Source organism: Aotus nancymaae, unplaced genomic scaffold (genome assembly GCF_030222135.1).
Source record: "Aotus nancymaae isolate 86718 unplaced genomic scaffold, 86718_ANA_hifiasm-v0.15.2.pri h1tg000004l, whole genome shotgun sequence".
In the NCBI taxonomy this organism is placed as follows: domain Eukaryota; kingdom Metazoa; phylum Chordata; class Mammalia; order Primates; family Aotidae; genus Aotus; species Aotus nancymaae.
This window is the reverse complement of record NW_026988415.1, coordinates 55,343,930-55,359,696: the sequence shown is the minus strand read 5'-3', so window position 1 is coordinate 55,359,696 and position 15,767 is coordinate 55,343,930. Positions and strand designations below refer to the sequence as shown.

At 38.8% G+C, this 15,767-nt stretch overlaps 1 protein-coding gene across 1 annotated transcript; it reads right to left on the bottom strand.

Moving 5' to 3' along the window:
- Positions 1–517: 517 nt before the first annotated feature.
- LOC105725496 (glyceraldehyde-3-phosphate dehydrogenase-like) lies at positions 518–1,540 on the bottom strand. The gene has a single exon (XM_064360352.1). The coding sequence runs from the start codon at positions 1,538–1,540 to the stop codon at positions 533–535; it is 1,008 nt and encodes a 335-aa protein (XP_064216422.1). The 3' UTR covers positions 518–532.
- Positions 1,541–15,767: the final 14,227 nt, after the last annotated feature.

Here is a 15,767-nt window from a genome sequence, read left to right as displayed (position 1 = left end):
TCTGAATTTTCCTAGTGCAATAGTTTTGCTTGCCCTGCCACATCTCAGACCTTTAAAATCTCACCATTTAATTTAAATATTTGTATTTTGTCTCATTTATCTCTTCTATAAGACTTCAACCTCAAAATAAATTGTATAAAATTATGTTTTATTATATATATATATATTACAGCTAATTAAAATGAAATGTTTAAATTCAACCTAACCATTTAAAAGCATTTCTAAATAACAACAAAATGTTAGTCTTCTACTGTCACTCTTGACCTGTACATGGTTGTTGCCTTAGAATATGTTACTTAGAAGCTTCTTGTTTTCTTTTTTCTTTTTTTTTTTTTGGCTGAGCACAGGGGACTTTATTGATGGTACACGACAAGGTGGGGCTCCCTAGGCCCCTCCCTCTTCAAGGGGTCTGCATGGAAACTGTGAGGAGGAACAATTCAGTGTGGTGGGGGACTCAGTGTGGCAGTGACTCCCCAGCAGTGAGGGCCTCTCTTCCTCTCGTGCTCTCGCTGGGGCTGGTGGTCCAGGGGTCTTACTCCTTGGAGGCCATGTGGAACATGAGGTCCACAACCCTGTTGCTGTAGCCAAATTCATTGTCATACCAGGAAATGAGATTGACGAAGTGGTCGTTGAGGGCAATGCCAGCCCCAGCATCGAAGGTGGAAGAATGGGTGTCGCTGTTGAAGTCAGAGGACACCACCTGGTGTTTAGTGTAGCCCAGGATGCCCTTGAGGGGGCCCTCTGACGCCTGCTTCACCACCTTCTTGATGTCATCATATTTGGCAGGTTTTTCCAGACGGCAGGTCAGGTCCACCACTGACACGTTGGCAGTGGGGACATGGAAGGCCATGCCAGTGAGCTTCCCGTTCAGCTCAGGGATGACCTTGCCCACGGCCTTGGCAGCGCCAGTAGAGGCAAGGATGGTGTTCTGGAGAGCCCCATGGCCATCACGCCACGGTTTCCTGGAGGGGCCATCCACGGTCTTCTGGGTGGCAGTGATGGCGTGGACAGTGGTCATGAGTCCTTCCACGATACCAAAGTTGTCATGGATGACCTTGGCCAGGGGCGCTAAGCAGTTGGTGGTGCAGGAGGCATTGCTGACGATCTTGAGACTGTTGTCATACTTCTCATGGTTCACGCCCATCACGAACATGGGGGCATCAGCAGAGGGGGCAGAGATGATGACCCTTTTGGCTCCCCCCTGCAAGTGAGCCCCAGCCTTCTCCATGGTGGTGAAGACGCCAGTGGACTCCACCACGTACTCAGCGCCAGCATCGCCCCACTTGATTTTGGAGGGATCTCGCTCCTGGAAGATGGTGATGGGATTTCCATTGATGACAAGCTTCCCATTCTCAGCCTTGACAGTGCCATGGAATTTGCCATGGGTGGAATCATACTGGAACATGTAGACCATGTAGTTGAGGTCAATGAAGGGATCATTGATGGCGACAATATCCACTTTACCAGAGTTAAAAGCAGCCCTGGTGACCAGGCGGCCAATGCGACCAAATCCGTTGACTCCGACCTTCACCTTCCCCATGGTGTCTCAGGGATGTGGCTGGTGATAAGAGGCAAGAGACGGCTATCTGTGGAACAGGAGGAGTAGAGAGCCAGAAGCTTCTTGTTTTCTATTAAATGGACAGCTTTATCTCTCAGAGGCATGACATTCTGATTATATTGTTAATTTTCACAATTCATTATAACACTTAAGTTGCCATTAGAATATTAAGACATTTTTGTCATATTCTGAATTTTCATTTTACTATCTGTTCCATCAAAAAGTATTTTCACCCTACTCAGCAAATTATCATTCCTCAATTATTGCATAAAATACCTGCAATTTAATTTTTTATTTTTTATTTAATTTTATTTTATTGTAAGCTCTGGGATACATGTGTAGGATGTGCAGGTATTTTACATAGGTAAACATGTACCATTGTGGTTTTCTGTACCTATCAACCCATCACCTAGGTATTAAGCTCTAATGTATTAGCCATTTATCTTGATGCTCTCTTTTCCCCCACCTCCAATAGGCCCTAATGTGAGTGTACTATGCCCCTAACTGTGTCCATCTGTTCTCATTGTTCAGCTCCCACTTATAAGTGAGAATATGGGGTGTTTGGTTTTGTGTTCCTGTGTTAGTTTGCTGACAATTATGGCTTCCAGCTCCATCTATGTCCCTGCAAAAAATATGATATTGTTTCTCTTTATGGCTGCATAGTATTCCATTGTAAACATGTACCACATTTTCATTATCAAGTCTATCATTAATGGGCGTTTGGGTTGATTCTATGTCTTTGCTATTTGGAATAATGCTGCAATAAAGATACACACGCACGTATCTTTATAATAGAATGATTTATATACCTTTGATGATATACCCAGTAATGGGGTTGCTGGGCCAATTAGTATTTCTGGTTCTAGGACTTTGTGGAATTGCTATGCTGTCTTCTAAACTGGTTGAAATAATTTACATTCCCACCAATAGTGTCAAAGTCTTCCTATTTCTTCGTAGCCTTGCCAGCATCTGTTTCTTGACTTTTTAGTAATTGCCATTCTGACTGGTGTGAGATGGTGTCACACTGTAGTTTTGATTTGCATTTCTCTAATCATCACAGATATTGAGCTTCTTTGATGTTTGTTGGCTACGTAAATGTCTTCTTTTGATAAGTGTTCATGTTCTTTGCTCAGTTTTTAATGGAGTTGCTTGCTTTCTTCTTGTCAATTTGCTTAAGGTCTTTGCAGATTGTGGATATTAGACATTTGTCAGATGGATAGATTGCAGAAATTTTCTCCCATTCTGTAGGTTGTCTGTTCACTCTGATGACAGTTTTTTTTTCTGCTCTGTAGAGGCTCGTTAGTTTAATTAGATACCATTTGTCATTTTTTGCTTTTGTTGCAATTACTTTTGATGTTTTTGTCATGAAATCTTTGCCTGTACCTATGTCCTAAATGGTATTGCCTAGATTTTGTCCAGTGTTTTTATACTTTTGGGGTTTACATGTAAGCCTTTAATCCATCTGGATTTATTTCTTTTACAAGGTATAACGAAGGGATCCAGTTTCAGTTTTCTGCATAAGACTGGCCAATTTTTCCAATACCATTTATTAAATAGAGAATCCTTTCCCTGTTACTTGTTTTTGTTAGGTTTGTTGAAGATCTAATGGTTATAGATGTGTGGTATTATTTCTGAGTTCTCTATTCTGTTCCATTGGTTTATGTGTCTTATTTGTACCGGTACCACACTATTTTGGTTACTGTATCCTTGTAGTATAGTTTGAAGTTGGGTAGCGTGATGCCTCCAGGTTTGTTCTTTTCACTTAGGATTGTCTTCACTTTTATGGGCACATTTTTGGTTAAATATAAACTTTAAAGTACTTTTTTTCTAATTATGTGAAGTATGTCAATCGTAGTTTGATGAGAATATCATTGAATCTATAAATTACTTGGGCAGTATGGCCATTTTCAAAATATTGATTATTTCTATCTATGAGCATGGAATGTTTTCCCATTTGTTTGTGTTCTCTCTGATTTCCTTGAGAAGTGGTTTCTAGTTCTCTTTTAAGAGGTCTATGACTTTCACTGTTAGCTGTATTCCTAGGTATTTTATTCTCTTTTTAGCAATTGGAATGGCAGTTCATTTATGATTTTATGCTTGTGATTTTTGCACATTGATTTGGTATCCTGAGACTGCTGAAGTTGCTTATCAGCAAGAAGCTTTTGAGCTGAGACGGTAGGGTTTTCTAAATAAAGGATCATGTTACCTGCAAACAGAGCCAGTTTGACTTCCTCTCTTTTTGAACATTTATTTCTTTCTCTTGCCTGATTGTCCTGGCCAGAACTTTCAATACTATGTTGAATAGGAGTGGTGAGAGAGGGTGTCCTTTTCTTTTGCTGGTTTTCAAGGGGAACACTTCCAGCTTGATACCTTCATGCCTATTCAGCATAATACTGGCTGTGGTTTTGCCAAAAATTGCTCTTATTATTTTGAAGCATGTACCATCAATAACTAGTTTATACAGAATTTTTAACATGAAGGGATGTTGAATTTTATCAAAAGCCCTTCATGCATCTACTGAGATAATCATGTGGTTTGTGTCTTTAGATCTGTTTATTTGATGAATTGCATTTATTAATTTGTATATGTTGAATGAGTTTTGCATTGCAGAGATGAAGCCAAATTGATTATAGTGTATAAGTTTTTTGATGTGCTACTGGATTCAGTTTGTGAGTATTTTATTTAGAATTTTTGCATTGATGTTCATCAGGGATATTGGCATGAAGTTTTGTTTCCTTATGGTATCTCTACCAGGTTTTCATATCAGGATGATACTGGCCTCATAAAATAAGTTAGGAAAAAGTACATCCTTTTCAATTGTTTGGAATAGTTTTAGAAAGAATGGTACCAGTTTCTCTTTGTATCTCTGGTAAAATTCAGCTGTAAATCTGTCTGTTCCTGGGTTTTTGTTAGTTGGTAGTCTATTTATTATTACTTCAACTTCAGGACTTGTTATTGGTCTATTCGGAGATTCCTGGTTCAGCCTTGGGAGATTGTATGTGTCCAGGCATTTATCCATTTTCTTTTTAGATTTTCTAATTTATTTTCATAGAAATGTTTATAATATTATCTAATTGCTCTTTGTATTTCTGTGGGGAAGTGGTGATATCCCCTTTATCATTTTTTAGTCTATTTGATTCTTTCCTCTTTTCTTCTTTGTCTAGCTGGTGGTCTATTTTATGAATTTTTTCAAAAAACTGGATTCATTGACTTTTCTGAAGTGTTTTTCTTGTCTCTATCTCCTTCAGTTCTGCTCTGATCTTGGTTATTTTTTATCTTCTGTTAGTGCTTTTTTTTTTTTTTTCTCTTGGTTCTCTAATTCTTCTAGTTGTGTTGTAGGGTGTGGATTCAAGTGAGGTCTTTCTAGCTTTTTGATGTGGGCATTTAGTGCTATAAATTTCCTCTAAACACTGCTTTAGCTGTGAGATTCTGGTGTGTTGACTCTTTGTTCTTATTGGTTTCAAATACCTTCTTGATTTCTGCCTTAATTCCATTATTTACCCAAGAGTCATTCAAGAGAAGTTTGTTCAGTTTCTATGTAGTTGTGTAGTTTTGAGTGAGTTTCTTAATCTTGAGTTCTAATTTTATTGCACTGTTGTCTGAGAGACTGTTATCATTTCAGTTCTTTTGCTTTTGCCAAGGAGTGTTTTACTTCCAATTATGTGATTGACTTTAGCATAAGTACCATGTGGCACCGAGAGGAACGTATATTCTGTTGTTTTTGTGTGGAGAGTTTTGTGGATTATCTATCAGGTCCACTTGAGTTTAAGACCTAAATATTCCTGTAAATTTTCTGTCTCAATTATCTGCTATTGACAGTGGGGTGTTAAAGTCTCCTAATAGTATTGTGTGAGACTCTAAGTGTTCTTCTGTGTCTTTAAGAAGTTGTTTTGAGAATCTGGGTGTTCCTCTATTGGGTGCATATATATTTCTTGTTCTAATGATGCCTTTGCCATTATGTAATGACCTTCTTTTACTTTTCTGATTTTTGTTGATTTAAAGTCTGTTTTGTCAGAAGCTAGGATTGCAACCCCTGCTCTTTCTGATTTCCATTTGCTTGGTAAATTTCCCCCATCCCTCTATTTTGAGCCTCTGTGTGTCTTTGCACATGAGATATGTCTCTTGAATACAGCACACTGATGGGTTTTGACTCTATACAACTTCTTCCCATTCTGTTTTTTAATTGGGTCATTTAGCTGATGTACATTCAAGGTTAAGATTGTCATGTGTGAATTTGATCCTGTCATCATGATTCTAGCTGGTTATTTTGCCGACTTTTTGATACAGTTGCTTCATACTGTTATTGGTCTTTGTAGTTCAGTGTGTTTTTGCATTGGCTAGGAATGGATTTTCCTTTCAATATTTAGTGCTTTCTTCAGGAGCTCTTGCAAGACAGGCCTGGTGATGACAAATTCCCTCAACAATTTCGTTTCCAAAGATAATTATATTTCTTTTTCACTTATGAAGCTTAGTTTGGCTGGATATGAAACTCTGAGTTGGAAGTTCTTTTAAGAATCTTGATTACTGGCCTCCAATCTCTTCTGGCTTGTAGGGTTTCTGCTGAGAGGTCTGGTCCTATTCTTAAGGGTTTCCCTTGGTAGGTGACCTGGCCATTCTCACTGGATACACTTAACATGTTTTTCTTAATTTTGACCTTGGATAATCTGATGATTATGTGTCTTGGGGTTGATATTCTCATGGAATAGCTTATTGGGGTTCTCTGGATTTCCTGAATTTGAATGCTGGCCTGTCTCATTAGGTTGAGGAAGTTCTCCTGTATGATATCCTAAATTATTTTTTTCAACTTAGTTTTGTTTTTCCCATCTTTTTCAGGTTCCCCAATCATTTATAGGTTTAGTCTTTTTACATAATATCAGTTCTCAAAGGTTTTGTTCTCTCTTTTTCATTCTTTTCTCTCTAATCTTGTCTGCCTGTCTTATTTTAGCAAGATAGTCTTCAAACTGTGAAGTTCTTTTCTCTGTTGGTTCTATGCAGTTATTGATACTTGTAGTTACATTGTAAAGTTCTTGTGTTTTTCAGCTTTATCGGGTCATTTATTGTCCTCTCTAAGCTGGTCATTCTGGTTAAAAGCTCCTGTAATGTTTTATTATGCTTCTTAGTTTCTTTGCATTGGGTTAGAACATGCTTCTTTAGCTCAGCGAAGTTTGTTATTACCCACCTATTGAAGCCTACTTCTGTCAATTTATCCATCTCAGCCTCTTCCCAGTTCTGTGCCCTTGCTGGAGAGGTGCTGTGATCATTTGGAGGAAGCACTCTGGATTTTTGAATTTGCAGTGTTTTTTCATTGATTGTTTCTCATCTTCATGAGTTTATCTAGCTTTGGTGTTCGAGTCTGCTGACCCTTAGATAGGGTTTTTGGTGGGGACTTTTTTCTTGATGTTATTGTTGATGATTTCTGTTTGTTCATTTTTCTTTTAATGGTCAGGCCCCTTTTCCATAGAGCTGGTGTGGTTTGTTGGGGGTCTACTGCAGAACCTATTAGCCAAAGTCCCTCCTGCACCTGTAGGTGTCACCCATGGAGGCTGCAAATCAGCAAAGATGGCTGCCTGCTGCTTCCTGTGGGATCTGTGTCTCAGAAGGGCACTAACCTGATGCCAGTGGGAACTCTCCTGTCTAAAGTGTTTGATGTCTTTTGTTGAGGTCACTAATACAAAAGGCACAGGATTCAGGACCCACTTAATGAAGTACTCTGGCTGTTCCTTGGTGGAGGGGGTGCACTGTACACCCCCAAGAGGATTCCTACTTGTCTGGACTGCCCAGATTCTTCAGAGCCAGTACAAGGAAAGACTAAGTCTGGTAATCCATGGAGACCACAGCCACCACTCCCTGCAAGGTCTCAGTCCCAGGGAGATCAACGTTCTGTCCCTAAATCCCTGAGGGGAATTGCTGAAATCACTCCAGGGAGACCCCACCCAGTGAGGAGGGGTTAGTCAGTGTCTGGCCTAAAGGGGCTGTCTGGACACAATTTTCCACAGCTACTATGCTACACTGGGGAATTCCTCCTGGGTCAGAACTGTCCAGTCTCCCTTGCACCAGCAGGAGAATAATGGCTGACTGGAGCTGCAGTGATGACTGCTGCTGCTGCTCTCCCTGGAAGCTCAGTCTTCTTAGGCAGCAGGCAGCCACAGTGATAATGGCCACCCTTCCCCCCAGGAACTTAGTAGTCTTAAGTAGTCTCCAGCCAAGTGGCTACTGAGAATCTGCATCACTCTGCTTGGGCCCAAAGCCCTGGTGGAATGGGCTCACGAGAGGAATCTCCTCTCCCATGGGTTGCACAGATCTGTGTAAAAAGTGTTTTCCTAGAGAGGTTAGCACAATCACTCATTGCCTCCCTTGGCTGGGTGTGGGAGTTCCCCTTTTCCTATATGGCTCCCAGGTGAGCCCTCATTCCACCCTGCTTTTCCTCATTCTCCACTGGTTGCAGCGATTGCCTAGTCAGTCCCAGTGACAGAATCTGAATCCCTCAGTTGACAATGCATGATTCAATCAACTTTTTCCTTCTTCTTGTTGGGAGCCTCTGATGGCAGCTGTTTCTAGTTGGTCATCTTGGCCCCTCCCACCAAATACTAGCAGTCTTAGACTTTGTTCTGCCCTCTAGAAACTTAGAATTCAGTTAAAGTTCCAACACTAATATATACAAGTCACTTAATAATATATGAATGTGTACAACAAAGTGCTAATTTGTATAGCACAAACAATGTATGACAAGCATTCTAAATATAGGATATGAGTTCAGAAAAGTGGAAGTTCAATGAGGAAAAGCGCATTAAAAGTAGAAACAGGTGATGTAAAAAATGAGAAGGCTTTGAGTATACAGAAAAATAAAGAGAAGACATTCCAGGCAATAACAAGAACAACAATGACAGCATAATAACACACAGCAAGAGCGGTAATATAAAATGACAATTAATAAATGAAGATAAGAAGGTAATAATTTGAGAAGGATTAATGTTTTCCTTTTTGTCTTTCTAATTATAAAATTTTAGCTAAAAACCAGGGTATTCATCTATGGGAACAGAAAGTGAAATTAGAGCTGATTACAGAGAAAGTGCCAAGATAAATTTTTAGGTAATAGAGAGTAAATTTGTGAGGCTCTACATTAATGTATATGTAGTATAAACAATATTCTAGGAAACGTGTGTTACACGCTTTACATACTTATTTGATTCTTTGTAACAACCCTATGTGATTGATATTATTATTTGATATTTTAAGGATTAGGATATTAAAATTGATTAATTTGCTGTAAAACCCATAGCTTGCAAGTCTCTATGGTGGCTTTCTAATCTGCCAACTTGGCTAGGATGAATTATATTTTTAATAAATTTATTTTCTTTATGTTGCTGGAAAGAGTGGAGCATAAATGAGATTCTTTAGAGATTTAGAGAAAGGAAGGGAAATAGCAGCTATTTTGTCCCTTACACACATTGTTGCTGATCTGCAAACTCACCTTGTTAGCATGAGGCAGTCGTTAACCTGTAATGATGTGTTTATCTCTATGACAAAGAGCCTTGGCTTCTGTGTGTCATCTACATTATCCAGGTTAGAGGCAATGAAGACTTACATGGGTTTCAGTCTGCCCTCATACTGTCCGAATGTTCTTGGTCACCCCTACTTTACACCCATCTTCCTTTCCCTACTGCTTATCTTGTGGATTCAAGCTCTTGCATCAGCTGCAAGAATAGTCTGCTCCCACAATTGCAAAATTAATGCTTTTACAGATCTATCAACTATCTATCTATTGATCTAGTTCTCTTTTATCTATTCCTACCTATCATCCATATCTTTCAATCTAACCTTGGTTTTGCTTTTCTAATAGAACCCTGACTGACAAAGTCACGGATCCTGGATTTGAGCACAGTAGATTTGTTTCAAGAGTTTATATTCTCCACCACTCTTCCATTTGTGAACATAGATTTAGAGATATTTAGGAAAATAGCCTTGAACCATCTGAAACATAGTCTTATAATTCTTGTTTGTCCCATTAAATTCATATAATATATTTATGACTTTATGCAGGTAAATTTCTCATTTTTGACTCAGTATCCTCAGCTATAAAATAAAGAGATTAAACTGGATCAAGAGTGTACTAGTCTGTTCTCGTGCTGCTCATAAAAACATACCTGAGACTGGGTAAATTATAAAGGAAAGAGGTTTAATGGATTCATAGTTCCACATGACTGGGTCAGTTCCACATGACATCATTTTCTACCTCACAATCATGGTAGAAAGTGAAGCAGGAGCAATGTCATGTCTTACATGGTGTCAGGCAAAAAGAGCTTGTGTAGGGGAACTCCCCTTTATAAAACAATCAGCTCTTGGGAGACTTATTTACTATCAAAAGAACAGCATGGGAAAGATCCACCCTCCTGATTCAATTACCTCCCACTGGATGTCTCCCATGAAATGTGGGAATTATGGGAGCTACAATTTAAAATGAAATTTGGGTGGGGACACAGCCAAACTAAATCATTCTGCACCCAGCCCCTCCCAAATCTCATGTCCTCACATTTCAAAACCAATGATTCTTTCCTAACAGTCCCTCAAAGTCTTATCTCATTTCAGCATTAATTCAAACCTCCACAGCCCAATGTCTCATCTGAGACAAGGCAAGTCCCTTCTGAATATTACTTTCTAAATACAATGGGAATATAGGCATTGGGTAAATACATTTATTCAAAATAGAAGAAATTGGCCAAAATGATGGGGCTACGGGCCTCATGCAAGTTCAAAATCCAGTGGGGCAGTCAAATCTTAATGCTCCAAAATGATCTCCTTTGGCTTCATGTCTCACACTGATGCAAGAGGTAGGTTCCCATGATCTTGAGCAGCTTCAACCCTGTGACTTTGCATGGTACATCCCATCTTCTGGCTGCTTTCACAGGCTGGCATTGAGTGTCAGTGGCTTTTCCAGGCTCATGGTGCAAGCCGTCAGTGGATCTACCATTCTCGAGTCTGGCATATGGTGGCCCTATTCTTATAGCTCCACTAGGCAGTGCCACAGTGGGGACTCTCTGTGGGAGCTCCCACCACACGTTTCCCTTTTGCACTGCCTTAGAAGATGTTCCTGCAGTAAACATCTGCCTGGATGTCCACGCATTTTCATACATCCTCTGAAATCTAGGCAGAAGTCCCCAAACCTCAATTCTAGACTTCTGTGCACCCACAGGCCCAGTACCACATGTAAGCCACCAAGGTTTGAGGCTTGCACAGTCTGAAGCAATGGCCCAAGCTGTACATTGGTCCCTTTTAGGCATGGCTGAAGCTGAAGCAGCTGGTATTCAGGGCACCAGGTCTTGAAGCTGCATAGAACAGAGGAACACTGGGCCTGGCCCATGAAACCATTTTTCCCTTCTAGACCTCCAGGCCTGTGGAGGAGGGTCTGCTATGAAAGTTTCTGACATGCCTTGAAGATATTTTACCCTTCATCTTGGTGAATAATATTTGGCTCCTTGTTGCATATGCAAATTTCTGCAGCTGGCTTGAATTTCTCTTAGAAAACAGGGTTTTCTTTTCTATCACATTGTCAGGCTGCAAATTTTCCAAACTTTTATGCTCTGCTTCTTCTTGAGCACGTTGCCACTTAGAAATTTCTTCCTTCAGATACCCTAAATCTCTCTCAAGTTCAAAGTTCCAAAGATCTCTAGGGCAGGGGCAAAATGCCACAAGTCTCTTTTCATAGCAAAAGTGACCTTTACTCCAGTTCCCAACAAGTTTCTTATCTCTATCTGAGACCATGTCAACCTGGACTTTATTGTCCATATTACTATCAGCATTTTTGTCAAAGCCATTCAACAAGTCTCTAGGAAGTCCCAAACTTTCCCACATTTTCCTGACTTCTTCAGAGCCCGCTAAACTATTCTAACCTCTAACTGTTACCAAGTTCCAAAGTTGCTTCCACATTTTTGAGAATCTTTATAGCAACACCTCACTCTATTGGTCCCAATTTACTATATTAATCTGTTGTCAGCCCGAGACTGAGTAATTTATTAAGGAAGAGGTTCAGTGGACTCACAGTCCCACATGGCTAGGGCGGCCCCACAATCATGGTGGAAAGTGAAGGAGGAGCAAGTTACATCTTACATGGTGGCAGGCAAAGAAATCATGTGCAGGGGAACTGCTCTTTATAAGAGCATCAGTTCTTGTGAGACTTATTCACTATCAGGAGACCTGCACAATAAAGATCTACCCTCATAATTCAATTACCTCCCACTGGGTCCTTCCCAGAACACATGGGAATTATGGGAACTACAATTGAAGATGAGATTTGGGTGTGGACACATATTAACCATATCAAAGTGTCCTTAACTTGATATGGGAGATACATGATCTCTATTTAGTTTATATGTGCTATGTGTCTCTCTCTGTGGAGAAATATATTTTTTACATATTGAAAAAACATTTGTTACCTTAATAATGATTATCTAGGTATTGTCTAAGATCCCTTCCTGTTCAATCATTTTACTTTTTTACATAGTAGTATGTGGAGATTATAAAAACAACTGAACATGCATATAAAGATAGAGATGTTGTATTTTGATTTGGATTTAGTTCTGGAAACACATGACTATGTGACAATGAAGAGCTATTATCTCCCCTGGAAACCTTATCCATAACTAAGACTTACATTACTGTGTTAGGAAGATGACTTCCAAATTTATATCACCAGATCAGATTTGTTTTGGTGACATTTACTCACATATGTCTATCTACTGGGTATCACTCATTGATTTCTCAAAAGCCCCTCAAAGTCAATGTTGCCAGAACTGAAATTATCATCTTGTCCTCACTACCCTCCTCACTCCAAACCTTTTTAAACTACTATTTGTAGTTTAGGGAGTGTTTGTATTTACTGATGATTTTCATTTCTTAACTCACTGTGCTTTGGGGAGACCTTTCTCCATGTGTCTCCCATTTTTCTATGTGACTTACAGGTAGTGTTACTTACTGCCTTTGACCTGGACTATTTTTTTCAAAGATGTTTACATAGCTTATCTGTCTTGGAAAATAAAGATAACATTTCTCCAGAGCAAAGAGCAGATTTGTTTATTGTCTAGTATAACAGAGATAATGTCTCCCTCTAAGACAAGGTTAGGCATGCCTACAGCCAATTATAAAGATGTTTGTTCCCTAAATTCAGGATTTTTCTCTTCTAAGGCAACCTACTGCATCTACAGACCCAATTCACATTGTTGTGGGAATTAGAGGTAAAAGAACCAATGTATTATAATTGCTGACACTCTGGTTACTACTATTTTCACCATGAGTAATAAAATCTGTTGTCTCCAACACAGACGTCTCATATCCTCTACTGGCATCCATGAAGCTGCATCAGGCTAACTTCTTGTCTTGCAAGTAGGATAAAATATCAGGCCCTTTATACTTGTGGACAGGTATCATATTTTATATTAAATCAATGTTAAGTATTAGGTAACTCATTCTGTCCATTTTTATCCATCTGCATCATTACTCTTTTACTTTAAGTTACCATCTTATTCTAGACTGGATTGCTTTCAAAGCTTGTGCTAAAATGTTCAAAAATACTTAGTAGCTTGTCAGTGCACTTGGAAGATATGTATACTTATTTATGTAAAATCAAACTTCTTAGCCAACATGAACTTTATCAGTTCACACTGAGGACTGATGCTTATTCTAAACGGGTCAATATCTGTACCACACCCCTATAGTTGCTCTTTGGGGTTGAACCATGATGTTTTCTTTGCAGTTTAAGGGAATTTTAGGCTCCCTCTACTTCAAACCCTTTTAAAATGTAATTTAATCTGCCTGGCATGTTGTTTTTTCTTTACACTACTTTACTAAACTAACATTTATTCATACTTCTGTTCCAATTTAATGGTCACTTTCTCAGAGTAGTCTTCTTTGACCTCCTTTCCTCCCAAAATATATGTAATATACAATATGTATTTTAATAATATTCTATACTTTTGTATTCATGGTATCCTAATACTTTGTTATAATATGTTTGTGTGATTTTATATACAATATTTATCTCCAATTCTAGATGGCAACTCTATGCTGGCACACACTGGGTTAATTTTTCATTTAGTCACATTCTCAATTTTTAGCATGATGTATAACATAGATAATGAACTAGGCATATATTTGTTGAATGAATAAGTGAATGAATGATTAAATAGTCAATGTTTCCATTTTAGTGAGTTTGGGTTGCTTTAAGAAAACACCACAGTCTGTGGCTTATAAACAAAAGATATTTATTACTCACAGCTCTGGAGGTTGGAAGTTCAAGAACAAGGTGCCTGCATTGTGTGGTTCTGGTCAAGGCCCTCTTCTGGGTTGCAGACTGCCAACTTCTTGCTGTATCCTCACATGGCAGAAAGAGGACTGGAAATCTCTTTGGGATTTCCTTTATAAGTGCACTAATCTCATTCATAAGCCATCTACCTGCATGGCTTTATTAGCTCCTAAAACCACATTTCCTACTACCAATGCCTTGGAGCTTAGAATTTCTACATATGAATTTTGGGGTGACACAAATATTCAGTTTATAACAATAACTAACTGGGATTATCCTAATTGCCAAAATTTCATTTCACATATAAATTATATTTTTCTCAAAATGATTTGGTAGATTTTAGTGTTTCTTTTTAGACTAGGTGACAAATATCTTTTTTTTTTTTTTTTTTTTTTTCCTGAGACCGAGACTTACTCTGTTACCCAGGCTGGAGGGCAGTGGCACAATTTCAGCTCACTGCAACCTCTGCCTCCTGTGTTCAAGCAATTCTGCCTCAGCCTCCTGAGTAGCTGGGATTACAGGCATGTGTTATCATGTCCAGCTAATTTTTGTGTTTTTAGTAGAGACAGAGTTTCACCATATTGGCCAGGCTGGTCTTGAACTCTGACCTCTAGTGATCCATTTACCTGGGTCTCCCAAAGTGCTGAGGCTACAGGCATCAGCCACCACACCCGGCCTATTTCTTAATATATTTATGAAATACATTTGAAGCAATGTATGTATTTAATCCTGAAAACATTAAGTTGAATCTCTGTGACAGAGCAAGTTATTTATTATTTTCTCTTAGTGCCTGGGCTGGGACTGATTAGTACAAATACTCAGGGAAGGCAATAGCCATGGATCAAAGAGAAACCTATATTAAAGGGATTTTAAAATAGAAATTAAGTCATGTTTAATTTTATCATTTGATCACTTCCTATCAATATATACTCATGGTAAAATTATACGAATATAAATGGCTGTTTCCCAAATACTAATTCATAACTCCTTCTTAGCAAGTATATTTGGTATATAATTCATTTGGTTCTACTAATCTCCATTTTGGGGGTGGATAAAATGATCATATATTGTGGCTTCAACTACTACCTCTTTGTGGACACCTCTTATGTTTGGTTGCACCATCTCTAGTTTTAGCTCTAGTTTCATATATCTACATGTTGATAATATTATAAATTGAAAATTTAATTACCACCTCACTCAATGTACCTGTAATAAGGCTCATTACCTGCTCACTTCTCTTAAAAATATTGGCCTATTTCCCAACTTCATTACTTCAACCAAAGGCATTACCATTCTCTCAATCAGCGTTAAATTTCCGAAGCAAATTTTTATCCTCAAGTCCTGTTGATGTTCTCTTTAAAATCTCTCCTTATAACATTCCTTATGCCCTCTCCCTCCACACCACCTACCCTTCCCTGAAAATAAGGACTGGGTATAGATGCCATTTATCTTTATTATAGCAGTAATTAATTTCTATAATTTTATTTTGCTTCAGCATCCATTTTTAATAAAAGTTAGGCTTTCTCATACCAGGAATCTTAATTGCTCTTGACAAACTTTCTAGTTCTCCACCTCCTCCCAGTTCCTCAGTATGGTCGACCCAAATATTTGCCTTGTACATCCACCTCCTGGTGACCCACATCCCTGAGGAACAATTAGATACAACTTATTTGGCTCAACCCACTGACTCCTATACTCTGTATGGATTGTGCAGGTATGCCAAAGTTACCACCTCCCAGTCACAGTATGACTCCATGGAACCTGCTTGCTCTAAACCCATCAATTAGAACTTCTTGCAGGATACCTGCTTGATGAATGCCCTGGAGCCCCATAAGTGTAAATCTAGGGATTATAGCCACTCTTGTTATAGAGATCTCAAGACCAAATTAGAAACAAACAAACAAAAAAAATACA

Excerpts from the sequence above, each read along its gene's own strand:
- LOC105725496 (XM_064360352.1), bottom strand. The coding sequence starts at position 1,540 with ATGGGGAAGGTGAAGGTCGGAGTCAACGGATTTGGTCGCATTGGCCGC.